This window comes from Bacillus rossius, chromosome 3 (genome assembly GCF_032445375.1).
Source record: "Bacillus rossius redtenbacheri isolate Brsri chromosome 3, Brsri_v3, whole genome shotgun sequence".
Taxonomy (NCBI): Eukaryota; Metazoa; Arthropoda; class Insecta; order Phasmatodea; family Bacillidae; genus Bacillus; species Bacillus rossius.
In genome coordinates, this window is record NC_086332.1 from 75296556 (window position 1) to 75317691 (window position 21136).

Below are 21136 nucleotides of genomic sequence, written 5' to 3' on the forward strand. Positions count from 1 at the left end.
CAGTGTATTGACACACACATCAATAGGCCTAACGGTGTTTGATATTTGTGTTGCAATAGAAATCACATTTCCGTGACAAATTTAAAAAGTAAGAAAACTTCAATAAAGCCGACATATAGTCTTCTGTGTAAAAATATTTTATAAGATGTCCTGGTGGATCTTAAGACGTGAAGCATTTACAATCGATGCTAATATGCGAATGAAGCAGGGCCGGAGTGCTAGGGTGGAGGATAGCACAAGGCTCCGAAGAAGGGGAAAAAAATCGACAGCCGAACATGCAGTGGTACAAATGAAAAAAAAAGGTGTGGTCCTATCCGGGAACCAAACCCAAATCGTCTTGGTAGGAGAACAGCACTATAACCACTGAATAGCAACAGCCCACGGGAAGAAGTGGTTTTTTATTACAATAATACTTAGCTTTTGTTATTGAAAACATTCTTACCTTCTTAGATTTGCGAGAAGCTGTTGCAAAATTTCTTCAGTTATCAAAAATTAACACCGTACTTTCTAGTACTTCACGTTATTATGTGACGTAGAGTAAGCGGAAGTTTTAGAAAATCACGCACATACACGCTAGAACGTTACCGCACACTTCAAATCCACTCCAAGAACTAGTCTCTGGAAGACGGATTACTCAAGGCAGTAAACATGTCTTAAGAAATTTATGGTCGTTGGTGGTTAGGGACATTTCTATGACTCAACACGCCAGCTCCCTCGCTCTTGATAGTAAGCCTGTTGTTTAGCCTCCTGAGGCCACCCACTGCAGCACGCACCAAGGGTAGATCAAAATGCAGCGCCTTCCTCGCATAACCTAGTGTTATACACATGTTATCGTCATCCAAAATATGAAAAATTAATACCGTTGGAAAGCTAAAGAATCATTCTACACTTTTTATCTTAAGTGTTTCGTGAAAATGTCCCAAAATAAAATTTTAAACTTAAATATTCTTAACAAACTTAACATAAAATTGTAAAAATTGACATTCCTCAGCTAATATCTTGTTAACTGCTAATCTTAGAACAAAACTATACATAACTTTATTGTAGATAATAACATAAGTAATAAAACTGTATAAAGAAAATTTGACTGCGATAAATAACAACGGAGATATGAAGGGTAATCCAAATGCTTGCAAATCGGATGTTTAAGGGTGGGTAGGGGGGGAAGCACAAAGGGGAGGGGTGGGGACTTTTGGGAAAATATACATCTAGTTAGGTCCTAACACTTGCGAAAATATCAGCTTCTCTCTAATTTTTCCCGACATAAAACCTTCTTTTCCTGGGCTAAATGACTTGTTCTTGGATTCCGACTGCGATACCTTTATTTTCAAACAAAAGCTTGACATCATAAAAAGCAGCGGTTTTACACGCCTGATCTTACACGTCTGAATACAAAATGATTTACAACAGTTACAAAAAAAGATATTACAGTACGTTCAAAGATAGAGCCCAAGTCCGTGGGTTGCACTCGTACCAAGATTTTTTACGGAAATGCAAAGTCTGAAAGGCCTTTGATTGTCTATTGCAAGTTTAAATGGGTTGAGCTCGTTATTAACGATAAAAAGCTGAAGTGGAGAAATTAAAAGATTTAAACAAAACTTCCAGTATTTAGCATTATGAGTTCTCTTATTTTCGTTTTTCGTGAAAATTAATCTTGCAGCTAATCAACTCCGCAAAAGTTAAAGTCAATGTAGAAATATCACTAAATCATTTAAACGATCAAAGTTCGGAGACCGAATCATTCAGAGGCGACTCGTAATATTGCATGGGAGTGCGTTAAAGATGAGTCGAGGGGTGGGCAAATGGCGACGACCTTATTTGAATCTCTCGTAGTTTGCAGTTGTCGAAAGGCCCCAGCTGAGGCCCCGTTGGGTGTGCTTGCAGCCGTCTGGGTCGCGTGCGCCTCGCACACGACTCCTTCCGCTTCATCCTCAGCGACCACACACGCAGTCCGGTAACTCGCTCCCGTGCTCCCGGGCATTCACTCCCATCGCGGATCGCGCCCAAGTCTTAACTCCCGCGCGTCGGCCCACACACTCGTCTCGGTGCCCGTCATTGACGTCACAGCCGCCAGCAGCGCACTCGCGCTATGCGTCACACGACACTTACTGCCAACTCTTCCAAAAAGTACTGACCATTGCCAACTGTCATTTGTGTTCACTCAGGTACTGCAACCCAGCCCAAGTCTCTTACATGTGGTACGAGTGTAATAAATATTTTCCCACATGTCTGTGCAAATTAGATTACCCAAATGAATATGAACACAGTATAATAAAAACAGACTAAACACAAACTACTGCTCAGTAGGCATTACAACTAAGGGGCAACTAGAGCTAAAGAAAGAAATACGTATGTCCTAAATGACAGCAACAGAATTATAGCAAAACAAATTTAAACTCACGCAAGGCGGGGCACACGCCTCAGTTGAACTGGGCCTGGTTCCCTGGAAAGGCTGTAAGGGGAGGGGGGGATGGGAAATGTGCTGCTGCCAGTGGGAAATACTTTCGGCTGGGGCCCGAATCGTGCCGGGGAGGTGTTTAAGACGACCCGCGGGTGTGCCTGAAATCTCTCGTGTAAGGCTGGCTGTAATAGATTGCAGAACATAGCACTTCTTGTCACGGCTTGGAGGAGAATTACAGATGACTGATGTGCACCAAGGCACAGATAAAACGAGCGCACTTGCTGGGTCATTAGATGGTTGGCAAAAATTAGATCTCCCTCTAGGAACAGATTGGGGAGCCTGGCCTGACAAAGATTAAATGGGAGTGTACAGGAGGCGGAAAATTTTAAGTTTTTTTTTGCCGCAAAAAGACTGGTAAATTATTGTTTTAAAATTCAAATTTAAAATTGTGCCAAAATTACTAATTGGGGCACAGTACCATTGTATCAAGTATTATGAGAATCAGTAACAGAATATGAAGTATTGAAACAGGGCTCTTGTGGAGTTAATGTTTGAGGCTATGTACTCATAGTATTATTGTACTTACATAATTAGCAGTGATGTAAAAATGGCAAAATATAATGAATGTATTATCTATGTGTTATGTATGATTGTTTAATAATTGTTGAAGCAATGGTGTTAGGTCTATTTAGCTGGTTGAACAAAGCATGTTGTGTTCCCAAGGTGCTGATGAGATGTTTGTATGTGTGCGCGCTAGGAGTGGCCACTGCCGACTTTGGAACATCCCAAACTGTGACCCCGTGATGAATCTGCAGGGTCACAACTGCAACGTGGGGGCCATTGTGTGGCATCCTCATGCCATGGCGAACGAAAACGAGCGGGTTTGTGCCTTGGCCTCTTGCGCGTTCGACGGCTCTGTCAAGCTGTGGAACTTGAGCAGGTCAGTCTGCCGACGTTTCTTGTTTCGCCTGAGTCACTTTTTTGAGCTGAGTTTGTGATGTGTTTGGTACATGGGAAGGATTTCAGAACTAACCAACTTTATTGAATCTGTCACTAATTTATTCCTACATCTATATCCATTCATCACATTAACCGTGCCAGCTGCAAGTGCTGTTCGTATATAATTTACAAACGAAACTGCCCTTGTAAACAACGTAATACAGTGATACATGGTTTATAAATACCTTCCCATCACAAAACTCTCATTATACAATGTGTTTTCACAGTCCATACAGATTACACGGAATATGTAATTTTTTCCCCCGAAGTATTCGCAGCGTCTTCTTATAAACATAGAAAGAGCTTAGTGTGTTTCAGCATTAAAAATTGTATGTTTAAATAGCTTATGGGTTGTTTATTTTCCAGTAAAAACAGTTACCTACACATATTAAAAAATAAATTTCACATAATGATGGAAAGAAACAGTGGGAAATTTCAACTAAAATTAAACTGATGCCATTTTCTTCATTTATTGTAGGATGGCGAAAACATTTTCGAAAGTATTGCATATAAACATTATGTCTCTTTGTAGGTAACTTCTGACACTTCGGTGCACTTTGCTGTTGTAATTGTCAATTAGAGTAGCACAGTAAAAAAACAGTTCTTTGAATCAGATAGAATTTTAATCTGTACAAAAAATGTATGTACACTGTTGTGAATTTTCTTTAGAAATGATATAGAGATTGTGATTAAACTAATTTTGCAATACCTTATTTAATACAAAATTGTTCTAAAACAAAGTGTCAAAATTTTTGTCCCAACAGGCTTCTTTTAATTTCACATAAGTACGTATCTTTATAATTCCAGTTAATCTGAATACTTTTGAATCCTTGTTAATTGTTTTTTGTCAGTCACGAAAACAAATATTGAACTTTCTTGTTCTTACATGCTGTCAGACAGGCTATCTTTCTAAGTCAAATTTTGTGCAGTCCTTGGTAGAAATAACTGTCAGAAGTCGATTCCAAAATGTTTAGATGAGCTAGCTGAAATGTACTGTACGTAAAAACATTAATAACTTGGTGCATTCATAGGGAATAAAATGAAAATCGATATGTAGTTTCTTGCCTGAGGCAGGGTCTATATGCATGAAATAGGGCTGACACTCGTAGGAACTGACTGCCCTACCTGTGGGACAGAACTGTTGTTCCGGCCAGCCTGAAGAATGTGTGAGGTTAGACGAGATGAATATGGAGCAGCGACAGAATGAATGTGTGAGGGGAAACGGGATTACCCCAAGAAAACCCATAGACCAAGGCAACGTTCGCCACATTTTGCACTTGCGTAAACCTGGGTTCGAACCCGCTGGGAATCGAACCACGGTCACCTTGGTACGAGGCGAGTGTTCTAATCACTTGACTACCTTGCTGGGTCTGCGTGCCCCTTTCACTTGGTGGTTTCCATGCTTATAGTGAACAACCAATGATATATTTCTATGCCTGACAACCCTCCCCATGTTAGTTTGGCGATATTGAATGTAATACAACCTCAAATTTAAGTTGATAATGAACATAATACTATCTTGAATACAATATTGAATGCAAGATGACCTAACATTTATGTTAACATCAAATATAAACATCTTCAAATGTAAGCCAAACCTAGAATAAATGAGAATTTCAAGTATAAATCAATGTCAATTTTAGGATGACTTTAGATGTAAAAATTACTAAAATATGATGTGACTTTAATTGTTACATAAAAAATAAAAGGATATCTTACATATAAGACAGCAACAAATCAACATTACTTCTAAATCATCTAAAAAGTGGCCAACTTCACATGTGAAATAATGTTTACTTTTAATTTCAGTTTTGTGACAGTTCATAATTGTTTCAAAGATTTATCTTAAAAAAATTGCATCATTGACACAAATTAATAACATTTTTATTTAGATCTCATTTAATTTTTAATTTTAATTTTTTTTACATGCATTTAATCAGTTTTATATCTGTTTTAAACTAAAATTTTGTTAAACATTTATAATTCCATACAAAAACATACTGTTCAGTTATGATTATGAAAACAAACAGAGGTGAACCTTAGGGCTCTGCCATACATGCCAATCTGATTATTTACAGTTTCTCATCATTACTAATATTTTAAGGCTATTTATGTAAATCTAACATTCCTCCCTTGCATCTCTTGTTCTTTATTTAATATTTTCAACAGATATCCAACAAGTGAAATATAATGGGTGTAAAAAGTCACGCATGTGTTTGTAATTATTATCACTTCTGTAACTTTTTACACACATTATATTACACTTAGTTACTTAATATCTGTTGAGGTAATTTTAACAGAGGTACGAATGCAAGGGAGAATTATGTGAAATTTTACAGTAATAGCCCGAAAATAAAAGTGATGATAAGAAAATGAAAAACAATATCATCATGGTGTGCGAAACAGAACCAAAACAAAGATATTTTTGTTTTCATTTCATTTTAATATAAGTTGTCGAACTACATCTATTTAAACTTTCATTTCATAGGGAGCCATAGTGGTTGATTGGTTAGTCACTTGCATTCCAAGGTGATCCAGGTGTTATTCCCGGTTGAGTTGAACCTTAATTTTTTGCAAGTGGGAAACAGGGGGATTTTGTCTGAGCTGGTGGATTTTCTCTGTACTCCTGGTTCCCCCACCCATTCATCTTTTCAATGCTTCTTTCTCATCTGGTCTCATCACCTTTATTCATCTCTAAAGAGTAATGATCTTGATGTTGAGGAAACTATAAGCCTATTCATTGATTATTGTTTGTTTAAAGAATAACAGTAATCACACAATGCTAAGCCATTAGTTTAGCCCATTGCCATGCTCTTTATATTACAGGGGCCTTCTTAAAGCTTCAGTGAATGAATAGGTGTTTAGGGTAAGGAACTCTCTGTCTGTGCATTTTTTTTTTTTTTTTTTTTTTTAAATCTATTAAGTGAGCTTTACATCCCTGTAATAAATATTTTCCACCAACATTGATGGCACTATGAGATTTACATTCTTAGATGTTACTAAGTACACCAATTCCTCACTTAGCACATCTTCAAATTGCGTGAATTCATTTAGTGCAATGTTAATTTTACTGCCCCAGTCTTGAATATTATGTCTTGTAAATTTCAGTTAGCATGAAATTGCCACAGGCAAAAAAAAATGTCTGGTATGACACCACAAAGTCTGCTTCAACTTGGTAAATAACAGATGTGCCATGGCATACAGTTAGTGTTTTGTCTAGAGACTGTAAAATCCAGATAAAACGACACAATTAATGACGATGCACTTGCAAACAACTCGATTGGCAGCAAACGTGCATGGTAGCACAACTTACCGCCATGATGGTTGAACAACAACTGTTTCTTCGTTGCCGGAAGCTGCAGGGCTACCCACCTTGGCAGGCAGCCAACTTGAAAAACTTGGCGCTGCTAGCAAGCAGCACGGGAAGTTAAAAATTCAAATGTTTCAAACACTATACACTAAATTGCACACAATATTTACAAGTCCAAAAATTACCGCCCGCACTGAAATGTCCCGGTAGCGGGCAGAGCTTCACCACAGGACGCTTCAAAGTTCCACTAGAAGTCTGGATAGTAGCCACTCTGGCAACACCATCTTTCCCAGGGTAGAGCTCAACGATGTGCCCCAAGCACCACTGCAGAGGTGGGAGTCTGTCTTCTTTCAGGAGCACAAGTTGGTTGGCAGTGGGACTAACTCCCTGCTCATTCCATTTCTGCCGCTGTTGGAGCGTGTGTAAGTAATCCCTGTGCCAACGATGCCAAAAGTCCTGTTGGAGGCATTCCACAAGTTGCCAACGTTGAAGGCGGTTTAGCCGTACATCCCTCAAGTTAGGCTCTGGTAATGTGACCAGTGGCTCCAGGGTTAGAGCACTGATGTCATTGGGATCAGAACTCAAAAGGCACAGTGGTCTCGATTTCAATGTAGCTTCCACCTGCACTAGAAGGGTGTAAAGCTCTTCAAATGTGAGCACTTGCTCACCAATAACTTTACTTAAGTGAGTCTTGAATGTCTTTACCCCGGCCTCCCACAAACCACCAAAATGGGGAGCAGCAGGAGGATTGAAGTGCCACATGACACCGAGCTGGGACAACGCATCAGTGACAGCCTGCTGGTGTGGTGCCGACGACAGAAGTTGCTTAAGTTCCTTAAGACAATTGTGAGTTCCGACAAAGTTGGTCCCACAATCACTGTAGATATCAGATGTTCTCTCACGCCTGGCAAGAAAACGTTTGTAGGCTCCAATAAAGGTATCAGTGGACAGGTCTGAAGCTAGTTCTGCATGAACGGCCTTTGTAGCGCAGCAGAAAAAAAATACAAAGGTAAGCCTTCAAAACCTTTGCCCCACGGACCCGACCAAGTTTAACCATAAAAGGACCAGCATAGTCAACTCCTACTTTGGCAAATGGTTTAACCTGTTGCACTCTCATAGTGGGAAGATAGCCCATGAGAGGTGTGCTTGCTACTGGTCTTTGCTTGAAACATGAAACACAGTGACGCAAGCAGCGAGAGATGGCATCCTTATCTGCAAGAATCCAGATTTGTTCTCTAAGAATTCCTCTAAGTGTCTGAACTCCAGGATGATATTTCTTTTCATGATAGTGATTAATAATGAGATCAGTCAAATGATGAGATTTTGGAAGCAGCGCCGGTTGCTTCTGCTCAAAAGGAACACTGGAGTGAGCTAAACGACCACCTACCCTTATCAGGCCACTGTCATCAAGAAAGGGTGCTAGTTTGCGAATCTGAGGGGAAATGCACTGTCCCTTCTTCAGAGCACTTATATCCTCTTTGAAATAATGTGATTGTACCCAGAAGAGCCAAAACTGTAAAGCCTTATTCAGCTCATCAGGAGACATATTGTCAGTCTTGCGCTCTTTCAGTGACACGCGACAATTGTGGGCAAAGCGCAATAAACAGCACGTGACACGCAGAAGCCTGGTTAGTCGACTGAATCGCGTTGCCAACTGGCCAAGATCATGAGAGAACGTTACAGTGGTCAAGGTGACAGTCTTCTTCTCCATCATGGCGGGATCCACTTCCACTGCATCTGGTGACTGGGAAGGCCACTGTCCGGGTGACTCTATTAACCACGGTGGACCAGTCCACCACAAGTGATGATCCAATAGTTGAAGAGGGAAGAGACCACGAGAGGCACAGTCAGCAGGATTGAACTCAGACGGTACGTGTTTCCACCAACTGGGACAGGTAAGTTCTTGGAGTTCGGTTACCCGGTTAGCTACAAAAGTCTTCAACTGATGAGGAAAAGAGTTAATCCATGCTAAAACCACTTGTGAGTCTGTCCAGGCTGTGATGGAAGATACGGGCAAAACTTCTTGGTAAGTCTCAATCACATGGTTGAGCACACAAGCCAACAGTAGTGCTCCACAAAGCTCCAGGCGAGGTAAGGTTTGGCTTTTGACTGGTGCAACCTTGGATTTACTTATCAGCAGACGAATGATGGTTCAATCATCCGGGCACACTACGCGCAGGTACACCACGGCCGCATAACCAATCTCAGAACTATCACAGAAACCATGCAGCTGATAGGTAGAGCCTTCTGGACCCTTAATGAACCGAGAGACAGCAATGGAGGACAACCGAGGAGCTCCCGACTAAAATGATCCCACTGACAAACAAGATCAGGGGGGAGGTGATCATCCCAGTCAATGGACCTCACCCACAACAGTTGCAATAGATGCTTTGCAAACATTAAGAGTGGAGTAAGCCATCCTAGAGGATCAAATATTCTGGCTACGTTGGCAAGGATGCTCCTCTTCGTAACAAGACTCGAGTGGCCTCGGATTACATAGGAGAAGGTGTCTGAAACTGGGTTCCATTGAAGTCCTAAGACTTTGACCACAACTTGACTCTCAGGATCCAGATAAAATGATTGGGGCATACCAACATCTTCAGACGGAAGCCAGTCTATGAGCGCTGAATAGTTGCTCATGAACTTCCTCAACTTGAAGCCCCCTTTGGCAAGAAGAGCTCGAAGGTCCTTTTGGATGGCCAGAGCAGATTCAAGAGAGTGAGAACTGGTAACCACATCATCAACATACACATCGGATTGCAAAACTCTTGAGGCAGCTGGAAAGTGGTCTTTCTCATCGACCGCCAGTTGTTGAAGAGTTCGAAGGGCCAAGAACGGAGCTGAGGAGACGCCATACGTCACCGTCTTCAATCGATAATCCTGCACAGGTTCCGAATCACAGAAGCGCCAAACAATGCGTTGGTAGTCCTGGTGTTGGGGCAGAACAGATATTTGACGGTACATTTGTTTAACATCTTCCGTAAACACAAAGGCATGTAGCTGAAAGTTCAACAGTAGGTCAAAAATGTCTCTTTGCAGCTTGGAGCCGGTTAGCACTGTGTCATTCAATGAGACACCGGATGAGCTCTTAGCAGACGCATCAAACACTACCCGCAGCTTTGTGGTTGAGCTCTTCGGCTTCACGACACAATGGTAGGGGATATAATATGCTGGCGTCACATTAATCTGATCATCTGGAACCTTTTCCATGTGACCCGTGGCAAGATAGTCTTCCATGAACTCTGAGTCACCTTTCAAGCGTCTCTCTAGGCACATCAACCTATTTATAGCTTGGGGTCTAGAGGTGCCGAACTCAGGTCTCCAGTGGCGAAATGGCAGGGACACACTATATCGGCCTTCTTCATTTCGGACATGAGTTTCGGCAAACCTGGTTTCGCAACAAACATCCTCAGGAGACTTGTGTTTTACACGTGGGAATTCTTCAATTTCCCAGAACTTTCGTACGACATCATCTAATGGAGGGTAAGAAGTGAACAATGTGACAAATTACAATGCCAGGCGGGATGGTGGAAGTTTGGCAGGGACGCACCACAATGCCGAAATACCACAACGCCAAATATACAATAACGCCGAATGCCAAATTGACTACAATGCAGACAGCTAGAAAACTGCTGTGTACCACAACGCCGAATTACCACAATGCCGAAATACATTAACGCCGAAAAATGTCATTGTAGGACTGCCACAAAGGTTCGGCGTTAAGATACATTTAAGAAACACACACAAATTCATTCAGTTGTTTTTCATTTTGCTCCTGTGGCCCCCTCTTCCCGCAGCAACATTTTTCGGCGTTACTGTATTTCGGCGTTGTGGTACACAGCAGTTTTCTAGCTGTCGGCGTTGCGGTCAATTAGGCATTCGGGGTTATTGTACGTTCGGCGTTGTGGTATTCCGGCGTTGTGGTAACGACCCAAGTTTGGCTTCCACCTTCCATCCCAAAACAGACTCGAGAGCCACTGAAGACCCTTCAATCTTGCCTCCAGTCACGAGAAGAGGAAATAAGTCAGCACCAATAATTAGGTCAACAGGACCAGGGATTTCGAAAGAAGGATCAGCAAGCTTCAGATGAGGCACTGATCGACACACATCCAATGAGAGTTTGGCACTCGGCAAGTTATTGGTAATGCGCGGTAACACAAATACATCCAGGGCAAACTGATTATCTGGATTGCCCACTGGGGAGATGACAACTGATGTGGAGGATTTAGCCACATTCACAGGTGTACTGGACAATCCATGTATGGGAAGATGGGCCTGTCTGCGAACCAGCCGGAGCTTTTGTAGGCACTGTTCGGTGATAAAGCTAGCTTGACTGGCAGTGTCTAGCAAAGCACGTACAACACAAGGCACACCAGAAACGATAGAAAATCTGTACTTGAGCAGTTGACAATAATATTGTTGTTGTTGAGGTATGTTTAGCAGCAGATACTGCAACAGTGGCAGGATTAGAGTCAGATGATGGTGGTTCCTTGTCTGAGTTGGATGGGATGGAGTCTTCATCTGATCGCTGACCCCCAAAATGCAGCATGGAATGGTGACGTGCCTTACAATTATGACATGATGATTTAGAGGGGCACCAATTTGATCGATATGATGGGGAAAGACAATTCAGACACAACTTATGCTCCTTTACTATTGTATATCGTTCCTTGGGGCTACCCTGCGAGAAGATAGGGCATGACCTAACCACATGAATGTCACTACACAAGAGAAGCTATCACAGCCTCATGAGCACGACAATGTTTTTCAAGAAACGATGTGAAACTACTAAGAGTGGGAAACTCGTCTGTTAATGTAATTTCCCATTGTGTTTGTAAGGCAGTATCCAAACATTTGCATAGAATGGGCAGCAGCATCAGATCCCACTGGTCTACAGGGACAGACAAGGCCTTAAGAGCAGACACATTCTCTGTAACAGTGTTCAACAGTTGGCGCAATGCCTTGGGAGAGACAGCTCATGCAGAGGGTGCTTGAAGTAAAGCCTCCACATGCACAGACAACAGACACAATGAGCCTCTTGTTCTGGTACCTACCAACAAGAAGTTTCCAAGCCACATCAAAGTATACTTCAGACATGGGCTAGGCCTGAATCATGCTGAGGGGTTCACCAGAGAGCAGTCTTCAGATAAGCCAGTTTCTCAACAGATGAAAGGTCACTGTTGTTAGCAACAAGAGTGCAAAATAGGTTGGAGAAGTTAGGCCAATGTTTAATGTTACCCTCAAAATTGGAAGCGTAATTTTTGGTGAAGCCACCATAGAATTGCTCACCTTGGGCTTTGACGATGTCGAGCTCTCCATCGAACACCCCTCCAGAGCACTTACCGTCGCCATGACTTCAAAATATTTTTCTTTGAAGTCGTCCATACGTGCCGTCAGTTCTGAGAGATCGATGTCAGAATTTTGTGTTGCCCCAAGAACCACAAAATCCGCCTCGAACTTATCACGGACTTGGGGTGGATCACGAACTGTGGCCCGAAGCAAGCCTTGCTTAGAAGCTTCGTCAACAACACTTTGAGACAGGTCGACGGCATGTTTGAGCCGAGCCTCTGCTAGGCGGATACGCACGAGTGCCGAGCCTATATCTGCCATGGTCACTCACAGAAGCAAAGGTCGAAATAACCAAAAAGGCATGACAACAAAGAAATAAACACAACGAAGACCAATATAACCAAGGTTAGACACAGCAAATCAGAATTTATATCCAGCAAAACACCTAACGCAACGAAAAACATCAGCAGACGCCGAGAAATAATACAACATAACCCCAACACAAAATATATTCCAGGGAAACAAAGAATATGTAACAGTTTCTTAGATCACTAAATCTCTGCGAATTTCTTCTAAAACACGTTGCCGAAGAGATCTTGACCATGAAAATAATTTAAATAACGAAAGCATAGCGCACGAAATAACATGAACGAAGTGTGATTGTTTACCACGCGCACACAAAACACGTTTCAAACAACACTAGAAAAAACCGGAACTATCCGGCCCGGAGGGCCAAACGTTTTGCCTAGAGACGTACGATAAAACGACACAATTAATGACGATGCACTTGCAAACAACTTGATTGACAGCAAACGTGCACGATAGCACAACTTACTGCCCTGATGGTTGAACAACAACTGTTGCTTCGTTGCCGGAAGCTGCAGGGTTACCCATCTTGGCAGGCAGCCAACTTGAAAAACTTGGCGCTGCTAGCAAGCAGCGTGGGAAGTTAAAAATTCAAATGTTTCAAACACTATACACTAAATTGCACACAATATTTACAAGTCCAAACAGTTAGCAATACGAGGGGGGAAGAGATGCACGCGCAGGTCTGACTACGCTATCCTGTTGTACAAACATCAGCTATGGCAAGTTCAGTTGTGACTATTGACTGTAAAGGACCAAATACATATGCTGCCAGGCCGTACTGTTGTCGCTCGGCCACAGACCGAGCCATGATGAACTTAAGTCTAGTCAGTGGCAGGAACTCGCATTCACGCAACACAAAGCAATGTCTGCCTATTGTCTGCCAGTAACTGTACATGCACAATCACCTGCAGTTGGAATCATATTGGAATCATGGCATCCAAATTAGAGTGTAATACATGGTGTTCAAGTATTTGAGATAAAACTAGAAGTATTACGACGTGCAGACTGTCATGAAGGCCACACTTATGACGGTCGCACTTTAGTTTTAAGCAAGTCAACTTTGCGCACAATCGTATGAAATAAAGGACTCTATCAAACGTTCATACAAGTTTGATGCTGTTTGGTTTTACTAGCGGGAATATATTTGACATTAGATACCGGAACAGAAATGAACATATGATTCACATGGAAAAGGTTGTTAAATTAATGGTGCAATGAAAAAAAAACACACAGGCCTGACAGGATTGGTGTGAACCAAGTGGGATATGCGAATAAACACTTCAATTTTTGAAAAATTAAAATCTAATTATCTGGACAGTAATATCAGTTTCATTGCCAGCAAAGGATGGTTTGTAATGTTCTTGGAAAGGTACACTACGTGAGCTGAAGATCACGTCCGGGCGTGCAAGCCAACCAGCCGACTGAAGATAAGTATGTCTACATAACCATCTATCTCCCATTAAGCAGTGCGTATTTGTGATACAAAGTATTCAATGGTAGGTTTATAAAGATAAATGGTGTGACATTATTATTGTGAGTGTTATTCTACGCATTTATATTGCGTAAAGAATATTGCCCTGCTATTTAGAGAGACTAATGCTTCAGAATTCGTGATTTCAAAAAATACATTTTTAGGAACGCATTAGTCGTGCTAAGTGAGAGATTGGTGACGAGGTAGCACAACTTAACTAACTTGGGCTTACATTTGGGAGAACTAAGGTTCGAATCTCAGTCCATTTACTGTTGATTTTGGTTTTTGATAGTTTCCTGAAATCACTCCAGTCGAATGGTGGGATGGTTTTGTTCCGCACTATTGAATAGGGTTCAATTCCTCCTCCCATTCCCTTACTTGTGTATTTCGTTTCATAACCTCGTCGTCTTTTGACGTGAAACCACAGTAAATTACTTAACGATGCATTTCTATACAAAGTGAGAGTGAGAGAGAGCATGCATGATGTTTGTCGCGTGCACCGGACCTAAAGCAGTCGTGCACGTTCTGGTTCAGCTCCGATCCGCTGGCGGACGTGGAGGGCCACGCCCCGCACAGGGTGTCGCGGCTCGCGTTCCACCCCTCGGGCCGTTTCCTGGGAACGTGCTGCTTCGACTCCTCTTGGCGGCTGTGGGACCTGGAGCAGGGTGAGGAGGTGCTGCATCAGGAGGGGCACTGCAAGCCCGTGTACTGCATCTCCTTCCAGGACGACGGCGCCGTGTGCGCCACGGGGTGAGACGACCAGCCTGCTCGCTTGAATATCATTCAATGAGCATTTCAGATTCAAGGGAAAAGTTGACAGGGAAAGTATTGGAAGAAATGTACGTAGTTTCAACATTGACAAATCTGAAGTTCATTAAGTCTTTTGTGTTATTCTTCATAACTATCCTGTTACCGTTTCCCAAGAGATTGTACATACAGTAGAATACCGGTACAACGTACCTCATTATAAAGTATATTTCACTTTAACGTATTTTTTTTAAGTCCCCGCCAAAAATCGTATCTTCACCATGCAAAATGGTTTCAGTTTAAAGTATCATATTTTCACTATAACGTATAAATTCTACTCGTAGCGTGGCATTACTACACCAAAATTTACTTAAACTGGTAAATAAATTTCCAGCTAAATGATTAATGTTGTAGAACAAACATACACAAATACCACCACAACGTATTATCTAACCTCTAAACCCTGAAAACAAAGTTACAAACAGTTGCGCGCACTACCATAGATATACCATACGTAGTATGCGACGTGAGCAACACAACACCATTCGATACATCGAAACATGGAATTTTGAGAGTAGTATTAATTATTTAGACAATAGTGTTATGCTACGCTAATATACTGTTTGACGTCTGTGCCGGGATATTTTATTGTTATTGTTGAGTTTATTTTCAGGTTACGTTATTTAGACACCGCATTGTATTTGTGCTGCAAAATGAGATAAATGGAGATAAAAAGAAACGAAAGCAATTCACGCTTAAGGAAAAAGTGGAAATACTCAGAGAACTAGACAAAGGAAAAAAGCAAGTCGCAGTTGCGAAGACATAATATGAGATAGAACATTTAGTTCAACAGAGCATCATTCAAGCTCAAAAACAAACTGAAATAACACATTTTTTAAAAGTAACTAAACTTAAATTATACATACACACCAATGTTTAAACTGAAGTCAGATGTTGGCTAAAAAATAATGTATCTTACAATATCGCTATTTTTGTATTTTTTAATTTTTTTTTTCTCTTTGTAAAGATGATATGTATGTATGTTTCAGTACTAAGTACTTTCAGTACTAAGTACAAAAACTTGAGGTCCCTGTAAGTACTTAGTACTGAGATTCCACTGTACTTTTAATATGTAATTCTAGGCCAGCTATGGGTATGGTGTGGGCTGTATTTTTCTAATTTCTTTCAGAAATTTGCAAAATAGGAAAATTATTTTTAAAAAGTAGGCAGGAAAATTTCAACTCTTGATCAGGGACAAGTCAGAGAAATTTTATTACAGATTTTTGTGGACTTGGATTTTTGAATAATTTCTTCTTGGAATAAGATACTAGTTTAAATACATAGATTGTCAAAGGTATAGTTACAGTATTCATTCAAGAATTTATCCACACAGTATGAATCCTTTTGAAATAAATGCAAGCTGCTTGCAAAATACTGCTAAAAAATTTCTTTGCAGTAAAAATTATTTTATGCAAACTTCATATTGTAGTTTTGCTTTTGGTAAGCTTATGTAAAATCTTAAAAGTCTGAGTTTGATTTTTCATACTACACTGCAAGTAATGATTTGATTACGTATACAATTTATGAAATTTTTTAATGTGCCTTTTCGGACTACTAGTTTGATACGTAATCATTAGGGATGGGCCAGTCGAATCCTTGAATCCCACAGAATGTCCACTATTCAAAAGATTTGAGATTCGAGATAAAGATTCTAAGAAAAATATTGGAGTAAAAATAGTAAATTAAGAAATTCAACATAGGCAAACACTTAAGTTTACTAGGCTTATTTATGTTTATCTTTGTACTTAATATAACACCGTTCCTCAAAATATTCTTTTAATTTATATTTATAAGTTAATTAAATACATATAGTGTACTCATTCGTAAAACTTAGGTCATGAAATGAATATAAATGTATAGGTTGCCAATAGAGATACAAAAATACAGTGAAGCGCGAAATTTGCGGAAACCAACAATTTTTTTTTATTCAACCCCAAAATTTCTAAATTTTGTTTTTGGAAAACAAAGTTTTGCACGGAACACAGCTGTTTATGTGAGTTGATCAGTGCCATTTCTGAAAACATCATGTGGAAGGTCATAGATATGGAAACAAATTTCAGTAACAAAGTATTTAGATATATCTTGAATGAAGTAGAATTTTTTTATCTTTGAACGCCACAAGTGCGGTAAGTTGCTCTTTGTGTGGTGTTTGAACGTCTTGTATCTATTTATCTGTGGTTATTTAGAATGTGGAAAAAATAAAGGATGGCTTTGTTTACAGTAAATGCTGCAACACATTTTATATTTATACCTGGGCTTACGTTAATTTCTTCCAATATACTTAACACAAAAATTTTGTTTTTCAAATGGAAAAATACGTGGTTTCCCGGTATATGATGATCACCCACCATCTACCATATTGTTTGTTTACACTTAACTTTTTTTTTTAATGGTATAGAAGATATGTTACAAGGTATTTAACGTTTAACGTTTGCCCCGTCCCCATGTTTTCATTTACTATAGTTGTTATTACAACATATAGAAATTGTGTAGGTTCTGCCCTTTTTGTACCAAAAGATAGAGTTGGTGTACTGCTTCATTTAGTTTCTACCATGTGTTTTAATGATTCAATATTAAGTTATTTTAATTGTTTGGTTGAATTTAGAATGTCAAAGAGATGATCTTACGTATATTTTTTGAGATAGGTAGTTTCTGAAACGCAAAACTTATTTTGTAAAAACAATATGTAATTATTTTTTATTTAAGGAAGGGGACCTTGAAAGGTTTTATCTGAATTTTCTGGCATGTTTTCAAATAATGGCATTGAGATACAAGTAGTTTACCATTCTATCAAATTTAAGTTAGCTATAAATATAATGTTTTATTGTTAAATGGGTTGGTGGGTATAAGGTAGCGATATATCAAATACTGTAAAATCATTAGAAATAATGAATTTAAAATTTTGCTAACAATCTCAGCAACAAACAAGTGCTATGAAAAAGCATTTTATCTTCATTAAAAATTTTATTATTGCCCATTATTTCATTTTGACCCCTGAAACCAGGATTCAGATTCGAGGAATTGATTCGAGGCACTCTTTGCGATTGAGATTCGAGATTCAGATTCAATAAACTTGGGATTCGACCCATCACTAGTAATAATGCAATCAGTATTGGATGGAATGGATTAGTTGTGATTTAGGCAAACATTATAAAACTTTTATTTAAAAAAATTTTTCTGTTATCTATTTAAGTGAAAGTGCATAGAAAAAACTTGAATTCTTGACCCTTAGTTCATAAAGAGACAACTTCATTCAATAAAAAACTGTTTCTTTGGTAGGTGTAACTGACAGAAAAGGTGTAGTATGTGCCTAAAATGTAGTGAGAATGTCTTTGGTAATAACAGCCAGAGGAACATGCTCAAAGAAAGAATCAATTAATTTATTGAGGAACTGTTCTAATTTTGGGGGTGGTATTGTACTTTGATGGTCAACTTTTGTGTTTTTGTTGCAGTGGTTTGGATGCTTTTGCCCGTGTGTGGGACTTGCGTACTGGGCGTTGCATCATGTTCATGGAGGGCCACTTGAAGGCTGTTTATGGGGTAGATTTCTCCCCAAATGGGTAAGCTATTTTAATGATTGCATACTTCATCAAAAGAACAATTTAGAATATTGATAAGGTGAAGGAAAATTGTGTTGTAGACAATTTTAATTATTTTCATAGACCCTTAATAAAATTAAATTTTTTGTGCCAGCTTAAGGGCTGTGCTTAGTCGGGGGTGTATCTGTGTTAGTGAGGTGGGATGATGAGTGCTACACTTGCTGGGGCTTGTAGTGCAGTATCCCCTCTAAATGCAAGGCTTTGAACTTGCACGCAGTCTTCTTGTCGTGGATAAGGCAACTGAGATTTGAGCATAACCATAAAATGGTGAGGAAACGAAGATAAAGCCATAATGCAAGTCCCTTGAGTGCTTTCAAGAATCTGTACCAGGCGTTTCATGTCTAAAATTATTCTGACAACACAAGTTTTAGCCCTTTTCACTCCTGAAAATACAGTTTAAAAATGAAATATGGAAACAGAACTACTTATCCGGCCTCAAAGCATTGATAAATGGTTTTTGTAAACTGACACCACTCGGATATGTTGAGCAGTTTTCAAATCATGTTTGTATGCACACTGTATGGGTTTCCAGGTAGGTGGGGCCCAGAAGTTGTGTTCTTGTCATGAAATACACAGTTGTAATAAGACTTCAACTCTAGAGTTCAACACAACTATGTATATATCTATATCTCAAATCTTCTGAAAATTACCGGCTGGATTCTTGCTGGACCACTCTTCATTCCTTTTTAAAGTTACTAATTTTAATTTTATTCTTCTTTGTTTTATTAATTTATTTCAACCACAGTCTTCAATTTTTTTTTTTTTTTTGAAAACCTAACCAAACTCTAAAAGCAATGTCTAGCGGTGTACCTAATTTTTTAATTGCCTTGCACAATGTAGAGGCTCTCAGGCACCATATACCTCTTCCTTTTATATTTTATGCAGTAATTAATTAATTTATTTTGAATAATTGCTAGCATTGGCTGTGTGTCTTTCAGGCAAAAATAGTTTAGGATTTTAAACCAAACTGTTGTTACATGAATTTACTTTCTCAGATTGAATTTCTTAGTATCTTCTTTTCTCTTTCCAACTCTTTTCTTTTTCTTTCTTCTTCTTTCTTCTTTCTACTTCTTACTCGGTCTTGATGTGCAAAACATGGAACAAACTTTGTAACAACTCGAAACACTTGATTCAAATGAATATTGCTCATCAGCTGGGCAATAAATAAATAATTTTGAAGAAGATTGGTGTTTTATTTAGTATGAGTTGGATAACCCCCATTTGCTCGTAATTCAGACACACTTGAAATGTGTGAAGACTAGGTTGAATGTATGTGTGAGTGATGATGTCAGTGCTGTGAACCACACAAACGGTAGTGTAGTGTCATGTTGAATGTGTGCGTTACTTGCAGGTACCACATAGCCACGGGAAGTGAAGACAACATGTGCAAGATATGGGACCTGCGAAGACGGACGTGTTTGTACACAATTCCGGCTCACATGAATCTGATCTCAAATGTCAGATACCAGCGTGAGGGTGGTCATTTCATCGTCACGTCTTCGTATGACAACACAGTGAAGGTAAGGCCAGCTGTTGCTGTTTGTGTAATTTTTTGAAATTCAAACTAATATTAATATTATTTTATAGCAGGGTGACAGTTGGTTTGGGGAATTCGGGAAAACCTGGAATTACCCAGGAATATTTTGCTTCAGGAAAAATGTGGGAAGCACCCAGGAATTTATTCACCCCTCGGGATATTTGCTATTCTTCAAATATACTTTAATTATCGTCTAACAATTAACAAAGACTTTGATTATGCACGTATGAAATTGACTTCAATATGGAAAATATATTTAATAGTTATGGATTGCGATGTAAATATTTATTTTTAAGATGAAAAACATCATGATAGGGTCAGCATTTGCAGACCGAAGCATAATCAGCAATCCGACAACATTTATGTTTACATTTGTGACACTCAGACAAACGCTTTTAGAAGCTGACGCCAGAGCATAATGAATTTAGATAGTTTACTATGCAAAATCTCAATTTTCTTAATACTTATCGTTGATGATTTCTGATTTTGAAATTCTCATACAGGATATGTTTTAGCTAATAAATGTTGGTTTTATAATGCCTAATGCTTGTTTTACTGTTAACTTTAACATGTCAACAGTAGGCAACACTCATCTGATATACTACATAATATATTTTTGTGCAATATACATTTATGTGGAAAGATGTGCAATTCAGAATTTTATTTTGGTATGTTTACATAGGCAGGCTTCGAAGTGAACTGAAGTTGGATTAATTAATTTTGTTATAACGTAACTTGTTACTGCTCTACATCACAAACGTAAAACTTTTGAAGTAACAAATGGACATGTCAAGTGTGTAAAAAATATCGGGATGTTATGTTACAAGCTCAATGTTTTTGTATATCATGTTGTGATGTGTCAAGTTAATGTTTCTGTTAGATAATTTTAATTATTGATATTGATATGTTAGAAGTTCATATTCAGTGTTGGTGAATGTTTTATACCGAGACTAGCATTTGAAAATGGCCAAACCAGGTCACACAGGGAAGTCTTGCTTTCAGGATCAGTGGCTGAATTAACCTGATTTTAATGGTTGTTACACACACGGTTATGCAAGTGTTCAGATAGGATTTTCTGTAAATGCAGATTGTCTTATAGACAACATAAAAGAAGAAACTCTCATAGCTCACAGACGTGTGTATGATGCTGTCAGCTATCTAAGTGGTATTCAGTTGGTGCCACTTACAAAGCCTATCCTCCATGCAGCACACAATGCAAATGCTCGCTTTACAGAAGCCCAGCAGGAACGCAGAACAGCAGTATCAGCCCAGTTAGATGAATTTTGTCGTCGCAAGCTTAGCGATTTGGCTGTGAAGGAACTGGAAGCCAAAAAGTGTAAAATGCTTGAAGAAG

At 39.4% G+C, this 21136-nt stretch overlaps 1 protein-coding gene across 2 annotated transcripts in view; it reads left to right on the forward strand.

Moving 5' to 3' along the window:
- Positions 1-21136, forward strand: part of LOC134530916 (U4/U6 small nuclear ribonucleoprotein Prp4) — a 65986-nt gene that overhangs the window by 30650 nt on the left and 14200 nt on the right. For both annotated transcript variants that reach the window (XM_063366229.1, XM_063366230.1), the window contains 4 exons: positions 3159-3341; positions 14374-14589; positions 18099-18206; positions 19597-19765. In XM_063366229.1, coding sequence (XP_063222299.1) covers positions 3159-3341; positions 14374-14589; positions 18099-18206; positions 19597-19765 — 676 coding nt within the window. The remainder of the gene's footprint in view (positions 1-3158; positions 3342-14373; positions 14590-18098; positions 18207-19596; positions 19766-21136) is intronic.